This window comes from Gopherus evgoodei, chromosome 12, assembly GCF_007399415.2.
Source record: "Gopherus evgoodei ecotype Sinaloan lineage chromosome 12, rGopEvg1_v1.p, whole genome shotgun sequence".
Classification (NCBI taxonomy): domain Eukaryota; kingdom Metazoa; phylum Chordata; order Testudines; family Testudinidae; genus Gopherus; species Gopherus evgoodei.
Genome location: NC_044333.1, coordinates 33,616,401 through 33,639,519, shown reverse-complemented (window position 1 = coordinate 33,639,519; position 23,119 = coordinate 33,616,401). Strand labels below are relative to the sequence as shown.

The following is a 23,119-nucleotide window of genomic DNA, read 5'->3' as shown; positions in this document are numbered from 1 at the left end:
AAGCAGTTTTTAAATTCAGCTGGTTCCAGGACTTGTCTAGAATTCAAAGCTCAGCCCAGGTTTGTGACCTTTTTGAGTGAACCTGGGAAAATCTAAGATTTTGACACAAAACTCGATGGAACGAGGTGTTCCATTTTGAGTGTCTGAGTTTACAAATCTCCAGAGACATGACTCACTCAAAACCGAAATGAAGAAAAAGTCCGTGTGAAGTCATGAGAAACAGAACCATTCCGCTTCACACAGCCCTTGTTTGAATCCACCCGTGGCTGCTTCCCTACCCCTGCTCCACTCCAGAGCATTACGTCACCCTGTCTATGAAGTTCCAAGAAGAATGCGGACAACAAACTCTGAACATGGCAAACCTTGGTGTGTGAGGCAGTGCACGAGTGGGCTCTGTTTAAAGAGGAGTTCTGCCTTTATAAACATCTATGTAAAAATGGCACCATTTTGCCCAAACAGTCTAATTTTCTGTATGCATTCTGAGTCAGATCTCCTAATTAAATTGATACTCCTTTTAATCCTGGTAGCATCAGAGGGCACACGCAGCTCTGGAAGAGGGAACTAGAATCTATTCTAGCTTGTGCATCATTAATAGACCTGATTAAAAATTCTGCGATAGGAACATTTCATTTCTGATGGCACATAAACCAGAAAGAATTCAGCTTGAGTTTCATATTCCCAGCTTTTTACTTGTACATTCAGCAGACTAGACGTGGGTGTCACTGCGAGACAAACACAAAACCTCCCAGTGCTATTTCTGCAGTCGCTTTTCCTCAAAAACCCCACAATTTACACTGCACAATGTGCTTTTCTTGACTTAAACTTCCTGGGCTTGTTACACTCTGTTAAGATGCTCCGCACAGACATCTGAATTTAGGCAATGCCCATCTCTTCTTCTGGAGTTTCCAGATTGTCCATTTCTCTATGACTACAGAACATCTCTTTTTTCAAATAGGTGAAATACAAGGTCTCCCCCAAGGCTGCCCCACTAATCACCAATGAAGAGGACAAAAATATATAAAGATGCCGCCACCAATCCCAACACCAGCGTAAGACTCAGGACACCGCTTCCTTGATACACATTATACTGGCCTAGGCTATCCAAGATCTTAGTATTTTCATGCTGATGCTGTCAGTATTCACAGACTACTGGTTGACTTTTACAAAGGGATCTCAAAAACTAAATACCTTGAGATCTTCATAGGTGTCGGCTGAAAGTTTGGTGCTGTTCATATTTAAGCTACACAGGCTTTTCATGGCTAAAAAAAAGAAAAAACATACAGAGAGATATTTACGGGCTGGGTTATCTCTAACCATTTAATAATTCCGGTTTATCTACAGGGCAATGCATATACAAAGAGTGGTTTATATAGGCCCAGTTATTAAGAATAAAATATGTAACTTCAAAACTGGGCAATGGCAAGACCAGTGGACCTGAGCATAAGGTAGAGGTGAATTACTACTGGGGGGGGAGGGTCCCATGAGGGACACCAAATCCAGCACCTATTCCTGCAGGCTGGGGAGATTCAGATCCCCGTTTTTGCTACTTGTGCCAATGGAAAGCCAAACCTGTACACCCACTGCCCTCTCTAATCATCGCACAGCGCAGAAATCCTCGTCTTTGACACACACGAATTCCCCGAGTGTATTTGGGTGACTTACAGCTCAGTGCCAGCAGCCCAGCATCTGTGACGGGGGTCTCACACAAGTTGAGCACTTGCAGCATGGTGAGATGTTCAGAGAGAAGCCGCAAACCTGCATCTCCAAACTGCAGGGCACAAGCAAACTCCATTAAAAACAGGTAGAATACTATTCTGCAAGCAACTTGGCTGGGTATGTGGCATATTCAGGGTGTGGTCTGCATAGGAGACTTCAACCCTCCCACCCCCCAAAGATTTATTACAGTCTCGGATGAAGAAGAGAGAAGGGTGAAGGAAGTATTATCCACATTTCACAGATGGGGAACAGAGAAATTAAGACACCTGCTCAATGCCATAAACATGTTTCTAGTAGTTTTACATTTTTAAAACAGATCTCCTGAGTTACAATCTACAAGGCCATTCCTTCGCTGGATTGAATCCTTTGAAAATGTGCCCCTCTAGTCTATGTGAAACAGGCATATGGCAGTCTCAGCCCAGTTCCCAACTGTATCACACCAATTAGCATTAGCTGGCTACTTTGGTGCCAGGAACAATATAGTATTGGTAGGGCAATGGTCTTATTGACTCTGATCTCTGCTATTTCCAAATTCTATGTCGCTGCACAAAATATTCAAAATCAAAGGCAAAATGGCTTCAAATCTGGAATCTCACATTTCAACTTAAAAAACAAAAACAAAAAACCACAGAGGATTATTTCACCCCAAAATTTGTGCATTTTTGTGTGTGCAAGAGATCAGACTCTTTGTCCAACAAAAATGAACTCATTTTGAACAAGAGGCATCTCCAGAATTCACATATCAAAAGTCTGAACATTCTGGTGAGACATTTTGTCCAATTTTGCACCAAAAAAGGGACATCTGTTGTTTGCAAAACTCAGTAGAACAAAATGGCAAAAATGCTCATGTGAAATATTGAGGAGAAAGATTCACAAATTTTTCACAGTCAGATTGGGAATCAATGCACTATTTCTGGTGAGCTCTACCATGAGGGACAAAATCTATTCAATATTGGACCTTGGAGACCAAAAACCAGCATGGAATGTAAAGAAAAATAAAATCTTAAATGCCTTTCTTGTTAAATGTAGGGTAATTTAATCAATTTGGCCTCTTTCTGTTAACAAAATCACCATCAGCTGATTGCAGTTTCCTCACATGTATTCATCATTTGATTTTTCCCCCTCTTCTGTTCTTGTTTTTTAAATGTTGGATTCATCACAATTCACAGATGAGTCACTACAAGTAGCTTGAACATTATCTACAGACTGTGTTGAGATTGGTCAGATAAATAACATGGAATTGTCTCTCTTTCCTAACTGAATGAAAGCAGTAGCATTTCCGAGCAAAACACACTGACATCTATGATCTAAAATTTTGTTTCACAAAGTCAAGACTGGAGCACTTGAGTGTTGATAAGCAGCAATCACTAAAGAGGTGTGATGTGACCAAAGAAATTCATTTCAATGTCTGAAAATATTTGCCGAGTTCTGCATTGCAGTTCTTACCCCGAGATGACAATACGCCTTCGAAAATAAGGAAAACATGGTTGACTAAGCCATAAACCAGCATATAAAAATAGTAGGAAGGCAAATGCATTCTAAAGAGGCCTCTTCACGCATCAGAACTCACATTCTTATCACAATGACATAACCTGCAATTTCAGAATTAGTCAGCACTGCTTCCGTCTCAGTCCTTCTGTCTGCAAAACACATACCTGAGTTGACCACAGGTTCAGCTGCTTGAGCGAAGGCAGTTTGATGAGGTGCTCAGCACAGGCACTCGTTACATTCGTGAAGGCCAGGCTGAGGTTTTCCAAATTTCCAAAGGATCCTGAACTTAATAACCGGGCCAGGTCCGCATCCTGAAAGCAAATATCAGTGTGATAAACAGGAGAATACTCAGTCTGCAACCATCTGCGGTAACCTGACTGGTATGCTGGCCAGTAAGTGTTGCACAATTGTGCCACATGTTCATAGCGATAAACCAGAACTACTCTGTATGGTTACTTGTTTGGCAAAGAGCTGAACACTTGTGGCAGCACTGCCTCATAAACCCTTGGAAAATGAACCCAGCTGAGTCTAACATTACAACAAAATCTTCTTTGCAAGTGTTATTAAGGAAGCTGCGGGATTCATTGTCAGATTACCCACAAGACATGTTATTTACCCAGATCCAAAGTCTATTCCATTTCAAGTTCTAGACCCCAATTCTGCTCCGCTCAATTAACTGCTTCACTGGCATTAATCAAAGTGTACGTCATTGTAGTCAACTGTAACGGTGATTGTCTGTTTCAAACTTTCAAATGTAAAGTCCAGAATCAGACATTCTGAAGTTTGCTTAAGTTTTCTGTAAAATCCTGCCCTCAAATCCACACACCAGATTCTACTGTAAATTCCAAATCTACGCATGGATACGACTCTGACAATCTGAGTTGCACTTGTAGTGGCACTAAAAACTACCGCACAGACCTAAAAGTGCAAGTTTCCCTTTATTTGTGGAATCCCCAATGGAACGGCTGTCCTTTAGACTGGACAAACTACTGGGGCCAATCTCTCCCTGTGCACCCTGTGACAACGGTACATCAGTATGTCTAAAAAAGGAACAAAGCCTATTTTTTCTATTAACAAGACTAACTTACTGTGGATTTGGATGGCAGTGTTAACCGTGTGGGACCACCTTTCCTTTGCTGTAACAGAGAACATACTTAGGTTATACAGGCCATTGTCCACATTTCAGATCTCAACCACAGTACAGCAAGTTTTTAGTCAGAACATGCCCTGCCTCAGTTCCTAAGCTTCTTGCCAGTTCACCCACCAGCTTGCCTTGTTCTTCTAGGTGGACTGAAATTATTCTCAAAGTATGCAGCAGCAATGGAACAAAGATAGGTTTGTTGCTGCTGAAGCGAGCTCCATGTTCGAGCACTTAATGCTTTTTGGTGCAATGCTCTGCCTGGGTTCAACCTGGCAACATGAGGTTAGCCTCATTGATGAAATAACCCTGTGAAGCGGGGATGAGATGTAGGAACAGGGTAGGATTCTGCTGCTGGTCAGAGCATTCATTGTATTTTAGTAAATCATTGTCAATCTGTGCACATTCTTTCTTTGGACAGAGTGGAGAGAGAGACACACAGACAGACAGAGTGTGTAAAAAGAGATAGAATGTTTGGAAGGATCAAGAGGAATCACTGCAAAATGGACAAAATTCATTTTGAATTTGTAACTCTTGTGTTTAAAACCCGGAAACTCAAACACGAGGAACTTGTTTACAAGCTTTAATGCTGCTTGAACTCATCAGACCATTTGATTTAGGCCTCAGGTCCATCACCTGGGAACTGAACAAAGCACTAAAGCTGCATCCCAAAGATGATGATGTGAAGTTCTAAGCACTTCAAAATGCCAGGCTGTGCTGCAACCCAAATGCCACCTGTGTGTAATAAGGTAGCAGGATGTGACAATATGACGTACAGCCCGATGTCACCATTGTTCTTTACGCTGATTGGAGACAGGTTATTGAATCTCATACAGGAGCATAATATGTGCTCAAACTCACAGAGAAATCTCACACTAGGGATATATGTACAGTGAAATCCTCTGATTACAGTTCCCACTCTGCTGCTCCAGGGAACTTCACACCCTGGTTGTCTTTCCTTTGTACCTCCATTTCTGGAGAGTCCAGGCTGCTATGTACTGTGGCAATATCATATGCAGGGCGACATACCAGTTCTTTTAATTCCCTCTGCCTGTCACACAGCTGTTCATACATTCTCTTTCCCACGTCCGTGCTCTCCAGGGTTGAGATGATCTGGAGCTGCGTGTCATTGTTGTCGATGATGTTATATTCCAGCATCAAGCACAGAATCTAGCAAGAGAAGAAAAAAAGATCACTCACTGGGAGCTTTGCTGTTCATTTCCGATGAATATCTTGATTGTGGTGAGTATCCTGGGATAAACACAAACTACAGGGTGAAATTCTACAGTCTGCATTATTATGCAGGAGGTCAGCCTAGGTGATCTTAATGACCCCTTCTGGCCTTAAAATCTACAAATCCTAATTTGCTGATGGTAAAGAATGGCTTTTGGTCTCTGAACACTTGACCTATCCACCCTACCCTCTACGTCTGTCCTCTTCAGTCATTCAATATCACATGGCAATTAAAAAACATAGCTTTTCTCTCCTGATCATTTTTGACTGGATTTCCTCTTTTTACCAAAATCTATTTTAAAATGTAAAATTCAAGCATCAGAAGAACTCAGGCAACATAGTATTCAACTTCAGTCAGCAAATCTCCCATTATTGAAGGGATTAATAATAAATGATAACAATACCTAAAGGCTCTTCTAGAGCATTTTTCACCAATCGCTCTCAAAGTGCTTTTACGAATAGGTCAGTATCATTATGTCCCATATTAGAAATGGGGAAACTGAGGCATAGATCAGTGAAGTGACTTGCCCAAGGGCACCTAGTAGGGCACTGGCAGAGCAGGTCTGCTGAGTCCCAGTCAGCGCTCTATCCACTAAGCAACACGGCCACTTCTTAATATAGATACTATTAAAATTACCTGAAATAAATGAAATAAGCTAATGAAGAACTAAAACTCCTTCTCCCTATTTAATCATCTCATATTTCCCTCTGAACCAAAACATGAAGCTACATTTCCAAAGGAGCCTCCTATAAAAGGCACCCACAAAAATGACATGGCACACCTATTAGTGTAAGACCAATATGCCACTCCATGCAGTAAAAGTGCACGTTGGTGCAAACAAATGACAATTTCCAATGCACTTTTTACCTGGATGCTAATTTTGCAGGTGCAGTTTAAAATACTCTTTCTGAAAGTGTGACCCCATAAAATATATGCTTAGCTATGAGAAATACAGGTTTCTTAACATTTGATGGAGCCTACAGATGGCATTTGATGTATAAAAGTTATGCAGGGCATCTGAATGTCTTTAAAAGCTTCCGTCCTGTCCTGCACTATGTATCTCCCCCTTCCATACACTGCTGAACTAGACATCAGCCTCATTTCTTGATTCAAAAGCACACAACATCATGGAACCTCTGACTGACTACAGTGAACATCCTTCCGAATGTATCTACAGCCACTTTTCATGTATCTCATGCTCATAATTGTGGCAAAACAATACTTCACGGCAGCCACATAATCAAAAGAACAGAACATCCCTCACTATTTGTTTGATTTTACTACACAATAGTTTTAAAGTTGGCCTAATGCTTCTATAATCTCAGTAGGGCTTGTTTTGGAAGAGGCAGTTAAGGATTCTGATACGATTTATTGCCCACAAAATATATCAAAGGCCATGTCTACATCTAAAATTTTGCAGCGCTGGTTGTTACAGCTGTATTAGTACAGCTGTATAGGGCCAGCGCTGCAGAGTGGCCACACTTACAGCAACCAGCGCTGCAAGTGGTGTTAGATGTGGCCACACTGCAGCGCTGTTGGGCGGCTTCAAGGGGGTTCCGGGAACGCGAGAGCAAACCGCGGCGAAGCTGGTCTCCTTCCCCGGCTTGCTCTCTCGTTCCCGGAACACCGAGCAAGCAGGTCTCCTTCCCTGCGGTTTGCAGGGTGGCTCCGGGAACGCGAGAGCAAACCGCGGCGAAGCTGGTCTCCTTTCCCGGTTTGCTCTCTCGTTCCCCGAACCGCCGAGCAAGCGGTTCTCCTTACCTGCTTGCTCGGGGTTCCGGGAACGAGGAGAGCAAACCGGGGAAGGAGACCAGCTTCGCCGCGGTTTGCTCTCGCGTTCCCGGAGCCACCCAGCAAACCGCAGGGAAGGAGACCTGCTTGCTTGGGGTTCCAGGAACGAGGAGGAGCAAAACCGGGAAAGGAGATCAGCTTGATTACCAGAGGCTTCCTCCTTCCACGGAGGTCAAGAAAAGCGCTGGTAAGTGTTTACATTGGATTACCAGCGCTGGATCACCAGCGCTGGATCCTCTACACCCGAGACAAAACGGGAGTACAGCCAGCGCTGCAAACAGGGAGTTGCAGCGCTGGTGATGCCCTGCAGATGTGTACACCTTCAAAGTTGCAGCGCTGTAACTCCCTCACCAGCGCTGCAACTTTCTGATGTAGACAAGCCCTGAGTGGTTACTCTAGGAATTACCTCCACCATGGTCTGATTGCCCCTCAGAGCCAGGAGCATGCAGGGTCCAAGTTTGTTTTCAGCCAGCGAAAGCAGGAATTTTTTGGTCTTATAACAAGACCCCATTAAAATATGAACCTGTTTAGAAGAGAAGAGAGGCAGAGATTAGAGAAGTAACGTGGATGTCCCTAAAACAGTCAAAGAGCCACATCCCATCTACCGCAAGGGAAATGGTAGCAGTCAGCACTGTGACAAAGAGCTTGCGATATTTCAATAGCTTCATTGCAAAGGCAGCCATCTTTGCATTCCTGAATGATCCCTTGATTGCTCGTTGATTTCAATGGGACTAATTCACTGAGAAAGGTGCTACCCAGCATGAGTCGTGGAAGCAGATTCTGGCCCTTAGTGAATATAGGATTAATGAAGGAGCTGAACTGACAGTACAGGAAAAGTCCTCCAATTACCCAAGGACAGGTGGGCAGTGGCAGTGGAGTCTTCCCCACGGAGCCCTGATCTGGAGGGACAGGAGAGTAGCCCAAATGCAGCTTTCATGCTCATTTGTAGCTCAGTTTCTCTTCTGGGATGGCCAATAAAGAATCCGGGTGAAGTACTGGGGTGGTATTGGCCATCAACCCATTTCATAGAGGCCACTGGATCACTGCTGATGGCTTTTGGTTCGTGCTGCTGACCTAGTTGGATGAGAGCCTCTGAGCGAGGCGAGTAAGTCTTTCTGACAAGGGGCACCACTACCTGTTCCCTGAAACAAGAGGTGAGCCTATCAGAGTGGCTGCTTGGAAAGCTGGGGTGTGCATGTGTGAGGAGAATGCCTTGGGAAGGCAGGGTTCCCCCACAGAGGTCACAGGAGTCAGCTGAGTCAGAAGCTGGGAAACTTCCACTTCCTTTCCCATTCATGAGACATTGTTTTGCTTTCTCTTTCACACATTTTTCCCCCTTGAACATAAGACTTCACTGAGCCCCTCTTCTTTCTTCTCTGCTGAGTCATTCCACCAGCTCACAGACTCCATATTCTACGGTCAATCCTGGAGCAGTGACATCACAACATACGCAGAGATAGTCTTGTGCCAGGAATGCAAAGTCACTTGCAAAATTCAGTCAAGAATCTGGACTCCTCTCATAGAAGAGAATGAGAAAGACCTTATTCTAATTCCAAGGCGTCTGGAATGGAGAGTGGGGGAGTCCTGGACTTCTCGCTCACCATGGCACTGCACATAGAATGCTATTCAGAAATCATGCATTAGCTTCCTCGCAGAACAGTGTGAGACTCTTTACAGCTTCTCCTGGGCCAGGCTGACACTGGGCACAGCATGCAGTGAGAGCTGCATCTCTCTGGAACTAACAGCATGGCTATTCCGCAGCAGATAGACCATTTCGACAGTGGCCACATACATTGCATAAGACAGAAGGAAAATTTGGATGTGTGTGTGCATGCAAAGAATACTATGCAACAGATGGAGGACAAATGGGGTTTGAGGTATGATTTCTATACAGACTCCATATAGGGTATGGCCACAGAAGCTCATGGCCTTAGAGGAGATCCATATTATAAGCTTTGCCCCGGGCCTCATGAAGTTCCTCAGTGCTACGGCGATACTGGACTCTGCTAGAGAACAGCTGAAACCTCATGGAAAACACTGACAATTATTCTACAGCAGAAGCCATTCTGCACACAGAGTAGATCATATACTACTGTATCTTTTTTCATGCCTCATTTTATTGTCAGCGAGGACTCTCCATTAACAAAGGATCATTGTTTCCTAAGCGTTGATTTGCTGCTGCTGTCTGTAAGCGAGGTGCTCTCCGAGCCAAAAGGGTCTAAATTTTCAGGCAAGTGTCCCTATTAATAATTTTTTTTAAGATCAGGAAAAAAAAATACTAAAATGCTAAGGTTCAAGTCAGAATAGGATTTTTTTTCAAGCTTTACAGTTAGTCATTCATAGCTCTTTATAAATATTTATCAATATCCTTGTAAAGAGCCCAGGCTATGCCATAGCGCTATGGGCGAGGAGCATCATGCTTTCTCATGCTACCTTGGGCTTGTCCATGCCATGCAGTCACAAAGCTCCCTCAAGAGCAATGATTCAGTTTTAACAAAGACTAGGATTAGGACCGGCAAGGACGGAACGCAGAAGAGAAAAAGCTAAATTGTGACTAGGATCTGGTTCACAATTTGCTGATCAGCTTGAGTTTCAGTGACTGTACAGATGGGCACGTAGGTACTTACATCACCCAAGAGGATCCTTTTCAAAAATGCCTATGGGACTTAAGCTCCTCAGTTAGTGGCAGATCACGGTCGGATCCGAGTGTCTCACAAACATTAACACAGGTCTCCTCACAACAGGAAATGGGGAAGGACTATCTTCCCACTTTACCTTACACATTGGGCACAGAGGGACGTAAACGGCTCACATGGGAAGTCTGTGGCAGAGCCAGAAAATGAACTCAGATCTCCTGTGTCCATTACCATGATTTCTAACAGTAACAATAACTGGCAGAGCAATGCTGATGTTCTCCAGTTACATCCCCGAGAAGAAAACAGAATATGAAAACATATAGATGGAGAGGAGACACTAGACAGAAATGTTAAAATGTGTGTGATCCATTGGTTCCAATGTTTTGGTTTTGTTGAAAATCCACAGTAACCTACAATCCTCAGACTGAAGGGGTGGATATTATTAATAAAATCCCTTCAGGTGCCTGTATTTTACTGACAATCAGATCATTAATGGTGATCACCACCCAATGGGAGTTTTCGGGGTGGGGGTGATACCAATAAAATAAATGGGTCAAATTTTCAAAAATGAGAATGCAAATTCAGTTATTTGCATGTGCAAGCACATCCGTCTGTCTGTTATTGTGCTAGTGCCCGTCTCTGCCATACAAATGCTCAGTCGGCATGTGCAAACATGTGGATGCCACTCCTGCACTGTGTGAGACAGCATCTACTTCTAAAAATGGAGCTCCTAACTTCCTTTTAAAAAACACCCGCTTCTGTTTGTTTTAAGGCTGTGTTGAGGGAGCTTAATTAATGATCTATAAACACTACATGTATGGCTTTCTTCTTAACATACAAGCCAAATTGCCATTGTAAGTGAGAACAATGGATTACAACTGGTCATATGAAGGTTTGGATTTACTGGTTAAACAGTGATGGTTCACAGTGTAATAATTTCGCAAGACAGGGACAAAGTAAATAAAGCTACTTATCACCAGATACATATTGGCTAAAGACTACTAAGAAATTACTAAACTCACGTTATTGCAGACACGTACCATACTGGCAAATAGTTCTCCATCGTCATCACAGGCCACTCCCCCAGGACTGTATAGCTGGAACCAGCCATCTTTGCCAGCCCGCACACTCAGCAAACACGAGTGGACCTGCCAGATAAAGCAAAGACACTTGGAAGGTTAGGGTTAATTCCAATATTCTCAGCACGTCCAACATGTCACCTAGCATCCCCAGAGCAGCCACTCCACAAAGCAAGGGGGATGCCTCTTTTGGTGTTAATATTATTATTTACAGAGCTGCAGGCAATTCATGATTTTTGCATCACTCAACAGAATCAACACTTTAACAAGGAGTGGAACTCTATCAATGCTGGCTGAACAGCTCTTTTCATTTCCTTCACACAGAGCTCAAAACAGCATTAATCTAGAGCAGCTCCACTAGAAAACAAAAGGCTTAAACGCCTGAGCTCCCTTCACCACGTGTGTCTTCATTTCTGGTGTGAGCCGAACACCAACCGTGGCAGATTGTGGCTTGCTCATTTGACTTATGAAATTTTGTTCTTCTTCCTGCTGCTATGAAACCTCACCAGGTGCAAGGGATGAAAGCCAGGAAAGAGACAGCAGCAGAGACAGAAAAGGCAGAAACTGGGCAGAAGAACTGGCCCAAACAACTGACACTCATTAGTCCAAATGAGGCTCTGCGCATGCCACTGCCATTGTAGCTTCTATTATATCTAGCTCCATGGTCTTTCAGAGGAGTCCTCCCGCTTCTTGGACTCTGATGCATTACAGCAAGCAGTCTCACTTGTGACTTTCTCATTTGAATGGGCATAGCTTTATTTCAGGTTTTTGGTGAGGGGGAGGTGAAGCTAATTAGCTTGCATTTGGGTACATAATAATCTTGGGCCAAATTCATCAGTGGTGTAATCCTATAGAAGTCAATGGAGTTACCCCAGAGTGGCGAGTTTGACTCAGAGAGTCTAAAAAAACCCCGACTGCCAAAAATTCTCGGCACGGACAACAATTCAGGTTCAGCTTGCTCCTGGCCTGTAGTTCTGTGGTAGCTCTTTTTCACTGCATGCTGATATAGAAGATTAATGGTGAGGAGAGGCCCTGTCTGAATCAGCTGCAGCTGACTATGTTAAACAAGTTACATATGTGGCTGTGAAGCAGTCAGCCTTCATGACGCAAGAGCTATGCACTGATTCCAGGAATACCCTCCTTTGCTCATGAGAACAAAGTCACTGACACCCAACGAAACTGAAATGCAGCTAAACAAAAACTTCTTGTTTTGTAAATCACAGGATCCAGAGCTTGCTGCTCCCCTGTTTTCAACAGATGAGGAAGAGCCTGAGGGAGCATACAGCAAATAGGAGAATAATTCTTGCTGGTTGCACTTTACTGCAAAGCAATGACATCATCAACTAATTTCTGCCACAGAGGATGGAGGACATGTTTATATACAAGGCAAGAAGCCATTTATAATACTGCAGCCTATATCCTGAATGCATTTCGGCTCTCTAGGTGAATCAAGGGCAGCAGACTGAGAACTACACAGTGCTCTGGCACTTGTACTACTTCATGCAGGAACGTTTGACAAGTGCACTCACAATCCCTTTGATTATTACTCTGCTTAAACTGGAAAAAGAGACTCACTTCTTGTCTTGGGTCTTCCGCAAATCTCTGAATCACATATTTCAGCTCCCTAAAAAAAAAAGGATGAAAGCCAACAGTTGATTGGTTGCAGAATTCACACAAGCGTCACATTTCTTGTGGCTTACACTTTAAATTTATATATTTGCAGTTTAGAGAGAAATAAATGGAACAGCGTTCACAAGACGTAGGTGGTCTAAAAGTGATAGTGCCTATTTAAACGAGGCTTGGAAAGCTTTCGATGATGCACAGTGACAAATTGTTTTGTAAATTCTATCAGTATCAAATGTCTTTAGTCCGTGGACTTTTGCTGCTGCAGTAAATTACAAAGTATACCACATAACTTTATTACTAACAGAACATAGGCTCAGATCATCACAGACAAAAATATTGGAGACAAGACGCCAATCGACCCACCCTTGCTAGTGCTGACTTGTTCATGGTATCACAGAAAGGCATTTTAAAGAAAAACACTTACTTTGTAAATTTCTCATGTGCAAGAGCCCTGCAATTAAAAACAGAAAGATCTGAGAATTTGATTGATTTATTTATTTTTGCAATTCTTACCAACGCATTCCCTAAACATGCAAAGCAACTGCAGCCCACATGACATAAAAGGGACAATATTGCAGACATAGACTGAGATAGAAAACTCCCTTCATTTAACAGTTAATGAAAAACTAATAGCACCAGGACAAAATCCAGTCGTTTTTCCCAGTCTTTATTTAGACAAAATTCCCATTAAACTTAAATGGAGGTTCATGTCAGCAGAAAGACTAAAGGACTTCACGATTTGGCCACTGAACCTAGATTTGTAAATAGAATTTTGGCTCCTTTAAAGACCCAGGTGCGTTCTTCAATTGCACTGCAAGACCTGGTCACAACTAATCAGTGTCGTACATCATTAAAGCAATTGTTGGTCACTTTGTAAAGTGCACTGTATCATGGTACTGAGTTATACTCCCCCTCCGGGGAACCCCAAGAAGACTGACTCAGGGAAACGATGCCACTGTTTCATATTTCCCAAGCCATCCTATAGCCCAGGTAGCATGATGCAGAGGAGTTGGACCTTGCTACTTCAAGGCATTGGGTCACTGGGGGACATGATAAGCTAGCAAATTGTACAATTATAGGCTGTAATGTTCACCCTTGGAGAGTTAAATTTTATAAACACTAGTGCTCATTAATAGGTTTCCGAGGGAACTTGGCTGCTCCTTAGGTGGCAGGGCAGATTCTTCTTTCTATCAAAACACCACAATACAGACAATTAAAGACCTGATCACATGGATGAAACGTCCTTGGATAGTAAGTCATGTGCTTCCTCCTCCCCCATTACAACTCCCCTCCCCAGTGTATCAAATTGCTCATTCCTCTCCATGACTGTCTTGGAAAAAGGGGGAGAGGGACACAGGGCCAGGAAAAATTCATGCTTCTCTTTTTCTGTGGCCACATGGCACAAGTTCTCCAGTGCAACAAGGTTTAACAGACTGTAGAGATTGTACCATAAAACAACCACACCAACAGGGATCTCAACAAACAATCTGGTGCTGTGAACTTACTCCTTGGGAAATGGGATAGGTTGAAGCAAGCTGGCCAGAGCTGGTCTCCAGTCATCATAGTCCGACCTAGGAGAGGAACATGGTTATTAGCACCAAGATGTTTTAATACAGACTGTCAGCAGTTGGTTCAATGAGTCACAAGTCATTTACTGTAAGCAGCAGCAACTTCTCTGATTTACTGAAGCACTCTAATGATCTAGGGTGACATTTTCCCTTTTCATTTTCAGCATGTTCTCCAGCATGGCATAATAAATCACATATTTACAATGAAATGCTGAGACTTGACCTCCAGAGTCCTCCTCCATGTCACCGTAAAGACGTCAGTTGTTTACGAGACCTTCTAGCATTTAATTGCTAGGTAATATTTTCATCTAACTTTGAACTGCAGTCACCAAGCTGTTATTATTTACATCTCCACTGTGAACTTTTATCAGACTTCTTTTTTTTTTTTTTAAATGGTGGAGGGTGTGGGAGGAGCCAGATTACAAAGCTGCCTTCACATTTGCCCTGCAAGTACCAAGCGTGATTTTATGGCTTGGTTCATAAAGGAATTACATAGAGTTAATTTGAGATTTCTGTGAACTTCACTTGGTGCGCACTCATAACTCATTAGACCGTTTTTCCTTCCGTCTCCTTGAGGCAGCCGCTCCATTATACGACAAAATGGCATGCAATCAATGGAATAACAGGGTAAACTCTCTGCTCCAGAGAGGAAAGTATGCCCAAAGAAAAAGAAATTAAAACACTCGGCACATGGGAAAGATGCCATTCAAATCAGACAAAGACCAAGGGATGATTTAGATCATGAAAGGGAAAAAGACAGCATTGTCATTTTGCAAAGACATGAGTTTTTGCACAGATACATTTTGTTTTGAAAATACTTCAGCAGTGTTGTATGTGTGTCTGGAGAGAGGGAAGGCTTAGCAAAAGAGGGTAGAGGACAAGAGCTCTATTTAAGTTGATCTCACACAACAAAAGGGAAAGAATTCATAAGTGGAAATATCTCCCCTCTGTAAAACATTAGTAGGATATATCCTGCTACTTGATTCATTTTATTTTCATCTTCAATGTCTGTAGACATAGTTGACCTTATCTGAGGTGCCTTCCAAAAGGAGGATATTCACGTGAACAGGGCTAGAGGGAATGATCGGCTTCAAGCGCAAGTGTCCTTCGCTGGAAAATCAATTCCCTCAATCTGCCCACCAGGTGGGAACTGCTCGAATGGATGGGTCAATAGGGAGAAGCAGGGAAGGTATGTTTTGGATGAATAATACTTCACACTCTTTCATGAAAGGATCTCAAACGACAATTAGTTAATTAGGCCACACAGCATGCTGTGTAAAGAGTATTACTACAACCATTGTATAACCATTTACAGATGAGTCAAATGAAGCAAAGAGAATGTAAATGATTTGACAAGTCTGTGGCAGAACTGGGACTAGAACCCAAGAGTCCTATGCCCAGTTCTCTGTCCTAAATACTAACACTCTCACTTATTATTAATAAGAAGTCCAGGAGCTCCTGGCCGAAACATAGGCCGACCGCAAGCTACGCTCTTAATATGAGACAAACACTATGGAAGATCTAAAAAAGACAGCATAGGAGAGATTTTAGCTCTTCCCAGCACTGTTGCCTTTTAGACTGGTTTTAAAAGCTAGGAGAGTAGGGACTCCAGCTTCATTTCAAACTTGGCACAAGATTATGATGTCTCTTTAGAGATGAACAAAGCGTAATGTTCTCGGATGTTCATCGTGTACTGAGAGCACTAAGATCACACTCCGTTAACAGGCAATAAACACAGGCACCCACCCAGCAGTTATTAAAAACAAGAAGTTCTGTCCCAGAGAGAAGAAAATATAGACAAGAGCTGTGTCCACAGGGCCTAGCAGCCTTCCCTAGTGGAGCCAACCCATCACATATAAAACAGATTTTCCACAATCTTTCAGATACGCAGTTTAACATGCAGTAAAATCCAGTCCACTAAACATCAATGATGCAAAGAAAATCTGCATGCATGAATATAGGATTAACAACAACAATGGAAGGAGCTGATGAAATTCCAACGTGAGACAATCAAAATGATCAAATTAACAAGGGAGGTAAATAAATATAGCCAAGTGTATTATGACTCCAGCTCACTGGAAAACCTGGCACTCTTTTCTGCTATGGCATCCAGTTCTTTAGAGCACCAAACACCACAACCCCTTGGGAATTTGAAGGCATAGAAAACATACATGAGTGATCCAAGAGCCCTGTGAGCTAGGATAGTCCCATATCCTAGTGGTCTCTCTTTCACCCTACCATGTAGAAGACCTGGGTTTGATTCCCACTTCAGGCACATTTCCATCATATGACATGTGTAACTCAGTGAGGAAACATGATAATGAAAGGCATGCATTTTTGGTTCCGGTACTCCAGAGAACAGCCTGCTTTTTCATGATCATATAATCAGGTAGCATATTTACATTCTGAGGCGCTCCTCCTAGCAGGCAAAGGGTCTCAAATATTGCGGCCAACATAGAGTTTAGGGACATGATTTAGAGATTTCTCCCCCTCTCCTCCCCAAACGCCCTTGTCAAGAAACAGTAAAAGAAATTGGCGTAAGGTGGCAGCATGACTCAGTTTTCTCCAGGACTTCAAACAAACAACAGTTGAGAATCTTGGCTATGTCCTCTAATAAATCCACCTTGTTTACTTCCCCCTTGTTATCTTCAGTACTTGAGGCACAAAGCAAATCTCATGTCAAGGTATGGTGCTCTGCAACAGAAAGCCTCAGGTCTCTGCCACTGATTCTAAAAGGCACAGGCCTGATCTTGACCCCTGTCACGCTGGTGTAAATCAGGAGCAACCACTGAAGTCAGGGAAGTTACACTGGTATACAACCAGCGTGAGACCAGAATCAAGCCCACTGCAGCTACAGTGCTCTTTGGGCTTTCATTCACAGTTTCTTCCTTAAAACACACAGCACTTTTGTGGACTGTGAGCACAGCTCTCAGCACTGCCAGTTTTACTGACACTAGGCAAGAATGGCACTGAGGCAGCTCCATTATGTGCTTCAGAGGAGCAGGTCCCAAAGAAGGAATTATTTAGAGGAGCAGGTTTGGTTTCCCATCATCTCCATGTAGGAGTAAATACCTTCCATTGTAATAGCAGCTGGGGATGGGCCTGCTTGGAAGCATGACTGGTGATAATGCAAGAAAAAACAGTCTGCACCAACACAGACCCTTTCATTAGAGAATCTCCAGGCCCTTTAACAAACAAATATTAATTAAACCTCACAACAGGCCTGCGAGATATTATCCTTATTCTACAGATGAGTAAACTTAGGCACAAAAAGGTTAAGCAAAATACATCCAGGCAGTAACAGAGGCAGGAATTAATCTTGGGAGTCCTGTGCTCTAACCACTAGACCTCTGTACAAGACTGACAAAGCCAAACACCTACTGGGCACTGTTTATTCACCGTTTGCAATTCATACTCAATCTGCAGCTACGTTTTGAAAATTGTCACTGGACCTATAACTTGCTCCCAAATAACTTGAGATTAAATACTGTAGAACCTCAGAGTAACGAAATGACCGGTCAACCGCACACCTCACTGAGAACCAGAAATATGCAATCAGGCAGCAGCAGAGGTTCTACTATACATATACTGTTGATGTTTAGATGCAGTACAACCAATTAGAAAAGTGATCCTTTAAACCAGGAGACAGACGATTGCCAAAAGACTGGGCTAAGAAATTCAAGGCTTCTTCAATACACATTTGAGTTAAGCACCTAAAGATCTTTCCCAACATAAGCTTAAAAGTGTAAACCTACTTTGAGGTTTAATACATGAAGTCGCTGTGACATCTCAGGTTAAGTTTTACACTGTGAAAATCCTTTCTTGTGCAATCTGGAGAGTTGTGATTATTAATAATATGCACTAATCAATTTTTTTGGCTGATCTTCAAAGGAAATTGGGAGGAGGAAAAAAAGCAGCTTATTAAAGGGGAAGAGAGAGTGAGACATTGCAGACAGAGTCATGCAGAAATCTGTGACTCTCTCTGTTAAAGCTGGGATATTATCTACTTCAAGCAGCACGTGTTATTAGTGGAGGAAGGTCTATGAAGAACATTAGTAATAAACCGGATTTCATTTTAAACACTAGGAAAAAAGCAAACTACCTTAAGTGAACTATTTAGATTTTGGACACAGAAGTGTAATCTGAACATGAAATACAGGTAACCTCTTGTCATGTATCTAATCTCCCTTTCTAGTCACTCTTGCGAATTGGTTGTATCAGCCAAATCATGACTACGGAATCATGAAATAATAACTGCAGAAAAATAACAAGAATAAAACTAAAATTTATTAGCAGCCTCCAGGAGTGTCTCATTCTCCTCACACCAACTCCCTCTTCAAACACATTCTCACTCTCTACAGATCACCTCAGGTTACTGCACTCACAAGGCTGATTTTTTTCTTTTGGTCCCTGTAAAGCTCTGAAGCCCGGCTGGGCAAGTCAGGGGTGTTTAAAACAGGAAAAAGGAAGGGAGTTGGAGTATCTCTGGTTGAATGTTAACAACCACTGCAATGAGTCAGACAAAGAGGCTACAGCAGGGGAGGTTAGTGCACAAAGACACAGAAGGCATAATGAAAAGTGCCTATGACAAAATTTCCGATGTAGTTGTTCAATGGTTGCTGAACTGAAAGCTCCGACTTACTAATCACAACCCTTTAATCCCATGGAGGGCCTCTGCGAGAAAGAAGCCCCAGTGCAGCCATTATTCAGGATTTCAGCTTAAAATCTCAAATCACGCAAAAATGAATGTCAGGATTGTGTGTTACTGAGCGTGCAGCCATCTCCAGAGTCCATGGAAAGCTAGGGGCAGACTGGGTATCAGGGTGATAAATACGTGAAGGCTGTCAGAGTGACCACTTGCCATTGCAAACAATGTTAACGTACCCAGAAAACCGTCTCGCTGTCAGTCCAGAATGTTAGCCACCAACAGTAATTAAATCTCTGCCTAAACTGCCTTTCCCTTAAGGCCATCACAATCATCTGCCTGCAGACATAATACATTTTCCTTTCCCGGTATCGCCTTTCACCAAAATGAAAATCTGCTCACATGTCATATGCAGCGCAAACAATTCAAAACATATTAGCAGCCCAGGGCAACCCTGATAAACATGACATCAGAGAATCTGCTTGGGATATTCAGAGTACGGTGCTGACCTATTGGGGAATGCAGAGGAGGCTGGGGAAGCTGCAGTGGATGTGTGCAATCAGAGAACCTGGAGTTAGAGGCAGTGTGGATCCAGATTTGGACCAGCACTTCAGGGCTGAAATCATTTTTACTGGGCACTCACTTGGGTCAGTAGGAAAATGCTGCTGCCATTGTCTGAAAAAGGAGCCGGAAGTCTCTTATGCTCGGCATTATTGTTTTAAAGGCAAATGTAGTGCTGCTGGATCGACAGCTCTGGAGAGTGAAGTCCTCTAATGTTCCCATCAGATACAAAGCTCAAATAGCAGCAGTGTAAGTTTCTCCAGGCATCTCTGCCATTGGACTTAACTCTGTCCTGTGCTTACCTACATGCATAGCTCAAGTCGAAAGATATTTAGGGCTCTTTTAAGTTTCAAAAGCACCAAGCACATTGTGGACAGCAGTGGAAACAAATAATAATAAAGAGGAAAGATGGTCATGAGAAAATTTACAAGCACCGTGGCTGCTGCCTCTCCTAGAGGCTTCTGCTCTTGCAGCTGGTTTAGCAGGTCTTTTCACTTATATATTAACCTGGTTGACAATAGTAGATGTCTCCAGACATGAACTGGAGAACACTTTTTTTTTCATAACATAAAAGGTAGGAGAACTCCCACATAATCTGAAGACTAAGCAATCCCAGAGACCCCTGCACACATGTGAAGCCTGCAACTGGTGCCCCAGTGAGTTAGGTTGCAGGCAGCCTTTCCTCTGCTGTGGATGTACAGACCTCAATATGTGAGCTTAATCAGCCAGCTGAAGTGGAGATACAGCCAAATCTGTCAGCAGATGTTTCCCTCCTTACAATTTTGCAACTGGGAGACGACCCTTGCTGACATTACGCTGGAAATTTGCTCCATGTGGAAGAAAGTTTTTGCTGTATGGGAAACTCTTCAGTGTACGGGAATCATCGTCACTTAAACCAGGCACTGGACAATGGCAGGCAGCTCTCGGATGCTCTAATTGAATATTCTCAACTGTAAATTTTCTACCAATTTACCGTAGATTTAAAGTAAAAAATTAAGACTATTTGTCTTTCAAAAAAGGGGGAGGTGGGTTGGCTGGTACTGACGATATCATCAGGGTCCAGGATCTGTGGGAGTCTATTTGACACTGAGTTTCAGCCATCACTATGGGGACAAAAAGAATACTGTATTCCAGGTGAGAATGCAGCTTCTTTAAAATCTGCCCTAACTATTGCTCAGCTGCCAATACCTGTCAAACAATTAGTATAGGTTTTTCTTTTGTATGATGATGATGATGGTGTTTTGTTACTCTGGTGGATTTAAAAAAAAACAAAACAAAAAACAGAGTTATATATATTTGGATCATCAAACATTCCTGGTTCTATCACAGTCATCCCAATGTGGATGAAAAACTGAACTTGGTTAGAGATGAATTTTGTCAAACAGGTGCTCAAGCTTCTGTGTTGCAAAAGTCTGAGTCATTCTAGAGCAGAGGTCGGCAACCTTTCAAAAGTGGTGGGCCGAGTCTTCATTTATTCACTCTAATTTAAGGTTTCGTGTACCAGTCATACATTTTAACGTTTTTAGAAGGTCTCTTTCTATAAGTCTATAATATATAATTAAACGATTGTTGTATGTAAAGTAAATACGTTTTTTAAAATGTTTAAGAAGCTTCATTTAAAATTAAATTAAAATGCAGAGCCCCACGGACCGGTGGCCAGGACCCAAGTAGTGAGTGTGCCACTGAAAATCAGCTCACGTGCCACCTTCGGCACCCGTGCCATAGGTTGCCTACCCCTGTTCTAGAAGTTACTGAATAACTTTACATTTTAATAGCTCAAAGGTTCTTTGATTCAAAAGTGCCAAGTTGCCAGGAAACAGAAGAACAGGAAATGTCCTCTACTGAAGATATTGTTAATGATTCTTATTTGTGAGACTTCGAATAATTAGCCTAAATAGATTACTCCCTGACGCCCTAAGTTAATTTTATAGTAATTAAATAAATAATGAAATGTTATTGCATGTAGAACTTCCTAGTTCAGGATGGGTTTGAACAAACACCCAGAATGACAGAAGGACATTAACAGGCAACTCTGTTAGTAGTCTCAGTAGAAAGGAGGGCTAGAATGGGAATAGAAGGGCATTGGAACTATATTAAAAGTGGTGCCTTTTTTGTCAGGGTCAGGACATACCGGCAAGGCAGACAGAGGAAACTTGCACTGGTTTTCCTGTACCCATTGGTCATGTGCTGTACCCATTTTGTGGACTAGGGTCTCCAGGGTGGCCAATTCAGCAGCACACATGTGAGCGTGCACACCCCCACGCACCCCTCCACACACATACACCAGCAGTAATGGCTCCCCATCCCCACTGTTTCAGTTGAGGAGTTTGTTGAAAATACCTGTCGATCATGTCACCAATTGTATATTAATGTACAGCATGCAATGAAATCATGGTTCTTTGTACAAGACTTGAGAGCGATGCAGATGCATCATATGGGTAACCTGAGAGTTGGAGGTAGGACGCAAAGAAGAACAAGTCCATTAGTGAATGTGTTTATAAAATGTGTGTCAGCTGCATGATGAAACGAAAAGAATAAACCATCGATGCTTAATGAGAAAAATGAGTAGTGCCCAAGATAGCGTTGGGACTGGGAGTTCATGGTGTTTACGGAAAATATCAAGAGTCAAGGGGACTGGGATGAATATGATGTATGTCTGATGCATTACCTACGCACACACAGGCTCTCAAGATACCAGGTAAACCAAAGCCAAATGCTGTGTTGATCTAACACTAACATTTCTAAAGGGAAGGAAAGAGGAGTCTAGTCAAAGAGGAACCTACTCAAAACTTTGTACTACAGCAGCTTGCTGCTAAAAAGAATGATGACAGCTCCATCTTGGATTTAACTTGCCTTGCCAATAAAATGCATAGCCCACATTTTCAGGATCTGTCTGCATATAATCGAAGTGTGCAATGTCTGCAAGTATACCTGCAAATGTGGTAACGGCATATACAAAACATACTCGCATATTTTTATAATTCTGAAAACGTGGGCCTCTGCAGGCTTTTGTTTTTAAGAAGTCCTCAGTCATCACATTTTGATTTATTTAATTCCAGGGAGTATATTTTAAAATCTTGCCCATGTATTTGGTGAAACTCTGGCCTTGCTGACGTCAGTAACAAAACTCCCATGGGCTTTGGCAGAGTCAGGATTTCATCCACAATGCCTTGTAACCCAAATATCTCAAACATCAGTTATTTGCCCCTTACAACACCTTATACGATTACAACATTAAAAATGTGGAAACTTTAGTGGGTTTTCCAGCACCACTTTCATTTATTTATTTATGAGCATGAATTTGATCTAGTTGGTATTACTGAAACCTGAAGGACTGTTTTGCATGATTGGCATGTTAAAAATCAAATGGTTATAACCTATTTAGGAAGGACCGAGTGGGCAAACGGGGAGGCGGAGTGGCACTCTATGTCAGCAATGGCATTACCTGTTTCCGAGTCACTGACAACACAGAAGAAAATGATCCTGAATGTTACACATCAATGTGCTAATAGATAAAGCAAAGATGGGATATTAGTTAATGTCTGCTACAGACCATCAAATCATACTAGGGAACAGGATGACACCTCTTTATACACCTATTTATAATGTGCAGGGGGAAAAAGGCTGTGTAATC

At 42.5% G+C, this 23,119-nt stretch overlaps 1 protein-coding gene across 3 annotated transcripts in view; it reads right to left on the bottom strand.

Moving 5' to 3' along the window:
• CMIP (c-Maf inducing protein) overlaps window positions 1–23,119 on the bottom strand; it is a 185,339-nt gene that overhangs the window by 3,699 nt on the left and 158,521 nt on the right. For 2 of the 3 annotated variants that reach the window (XM_030581345.1, XM_030581347.1), the window contains 10 exons: window positions 14,217–14,282; window positions 13,136–13,162; window positions 12,661–12,709; window positions 11,029–11,154; window positions 7,777–7,893; window positions 5,375–5,515; window positions 4,296–4,343; window positions 3,372–3,518; window positions 1,663–1,768; window positions 1,189–1,259 (listed from right to left, as the gene is read on the bottom strand). In XM_030581345.1, coding sequence (XP_030437205.1) covers window positions 1,189–1,259; window positions 1,663–1,768; window positions 3,372–3,518; window positions 4,296–4,343; window positions 5,375–5,515; window positions 7,777–7,893; window positions 11,029–11,154; window positions 12,661–12,709; window positions 13,136–13,162; window positions 14,217–14,282 — 898 coding nt within the window. The remainder of the gene's footprint in view (window positions 1–1,188; window positions 1,260–1,662; window positions 1,769–3,371; window positions 3,519–4,295; window positions 4,344–5,374; window positions 5,516–7,776; window positions 7,894–11,028; window positions 11,155–12,660; window positions 12,710–13,135; window positions 13,163–14,216; window positions 14,283–23,119) is intronic. The other variant, XM_030581346.1, reaches the window with a different exon arrangement.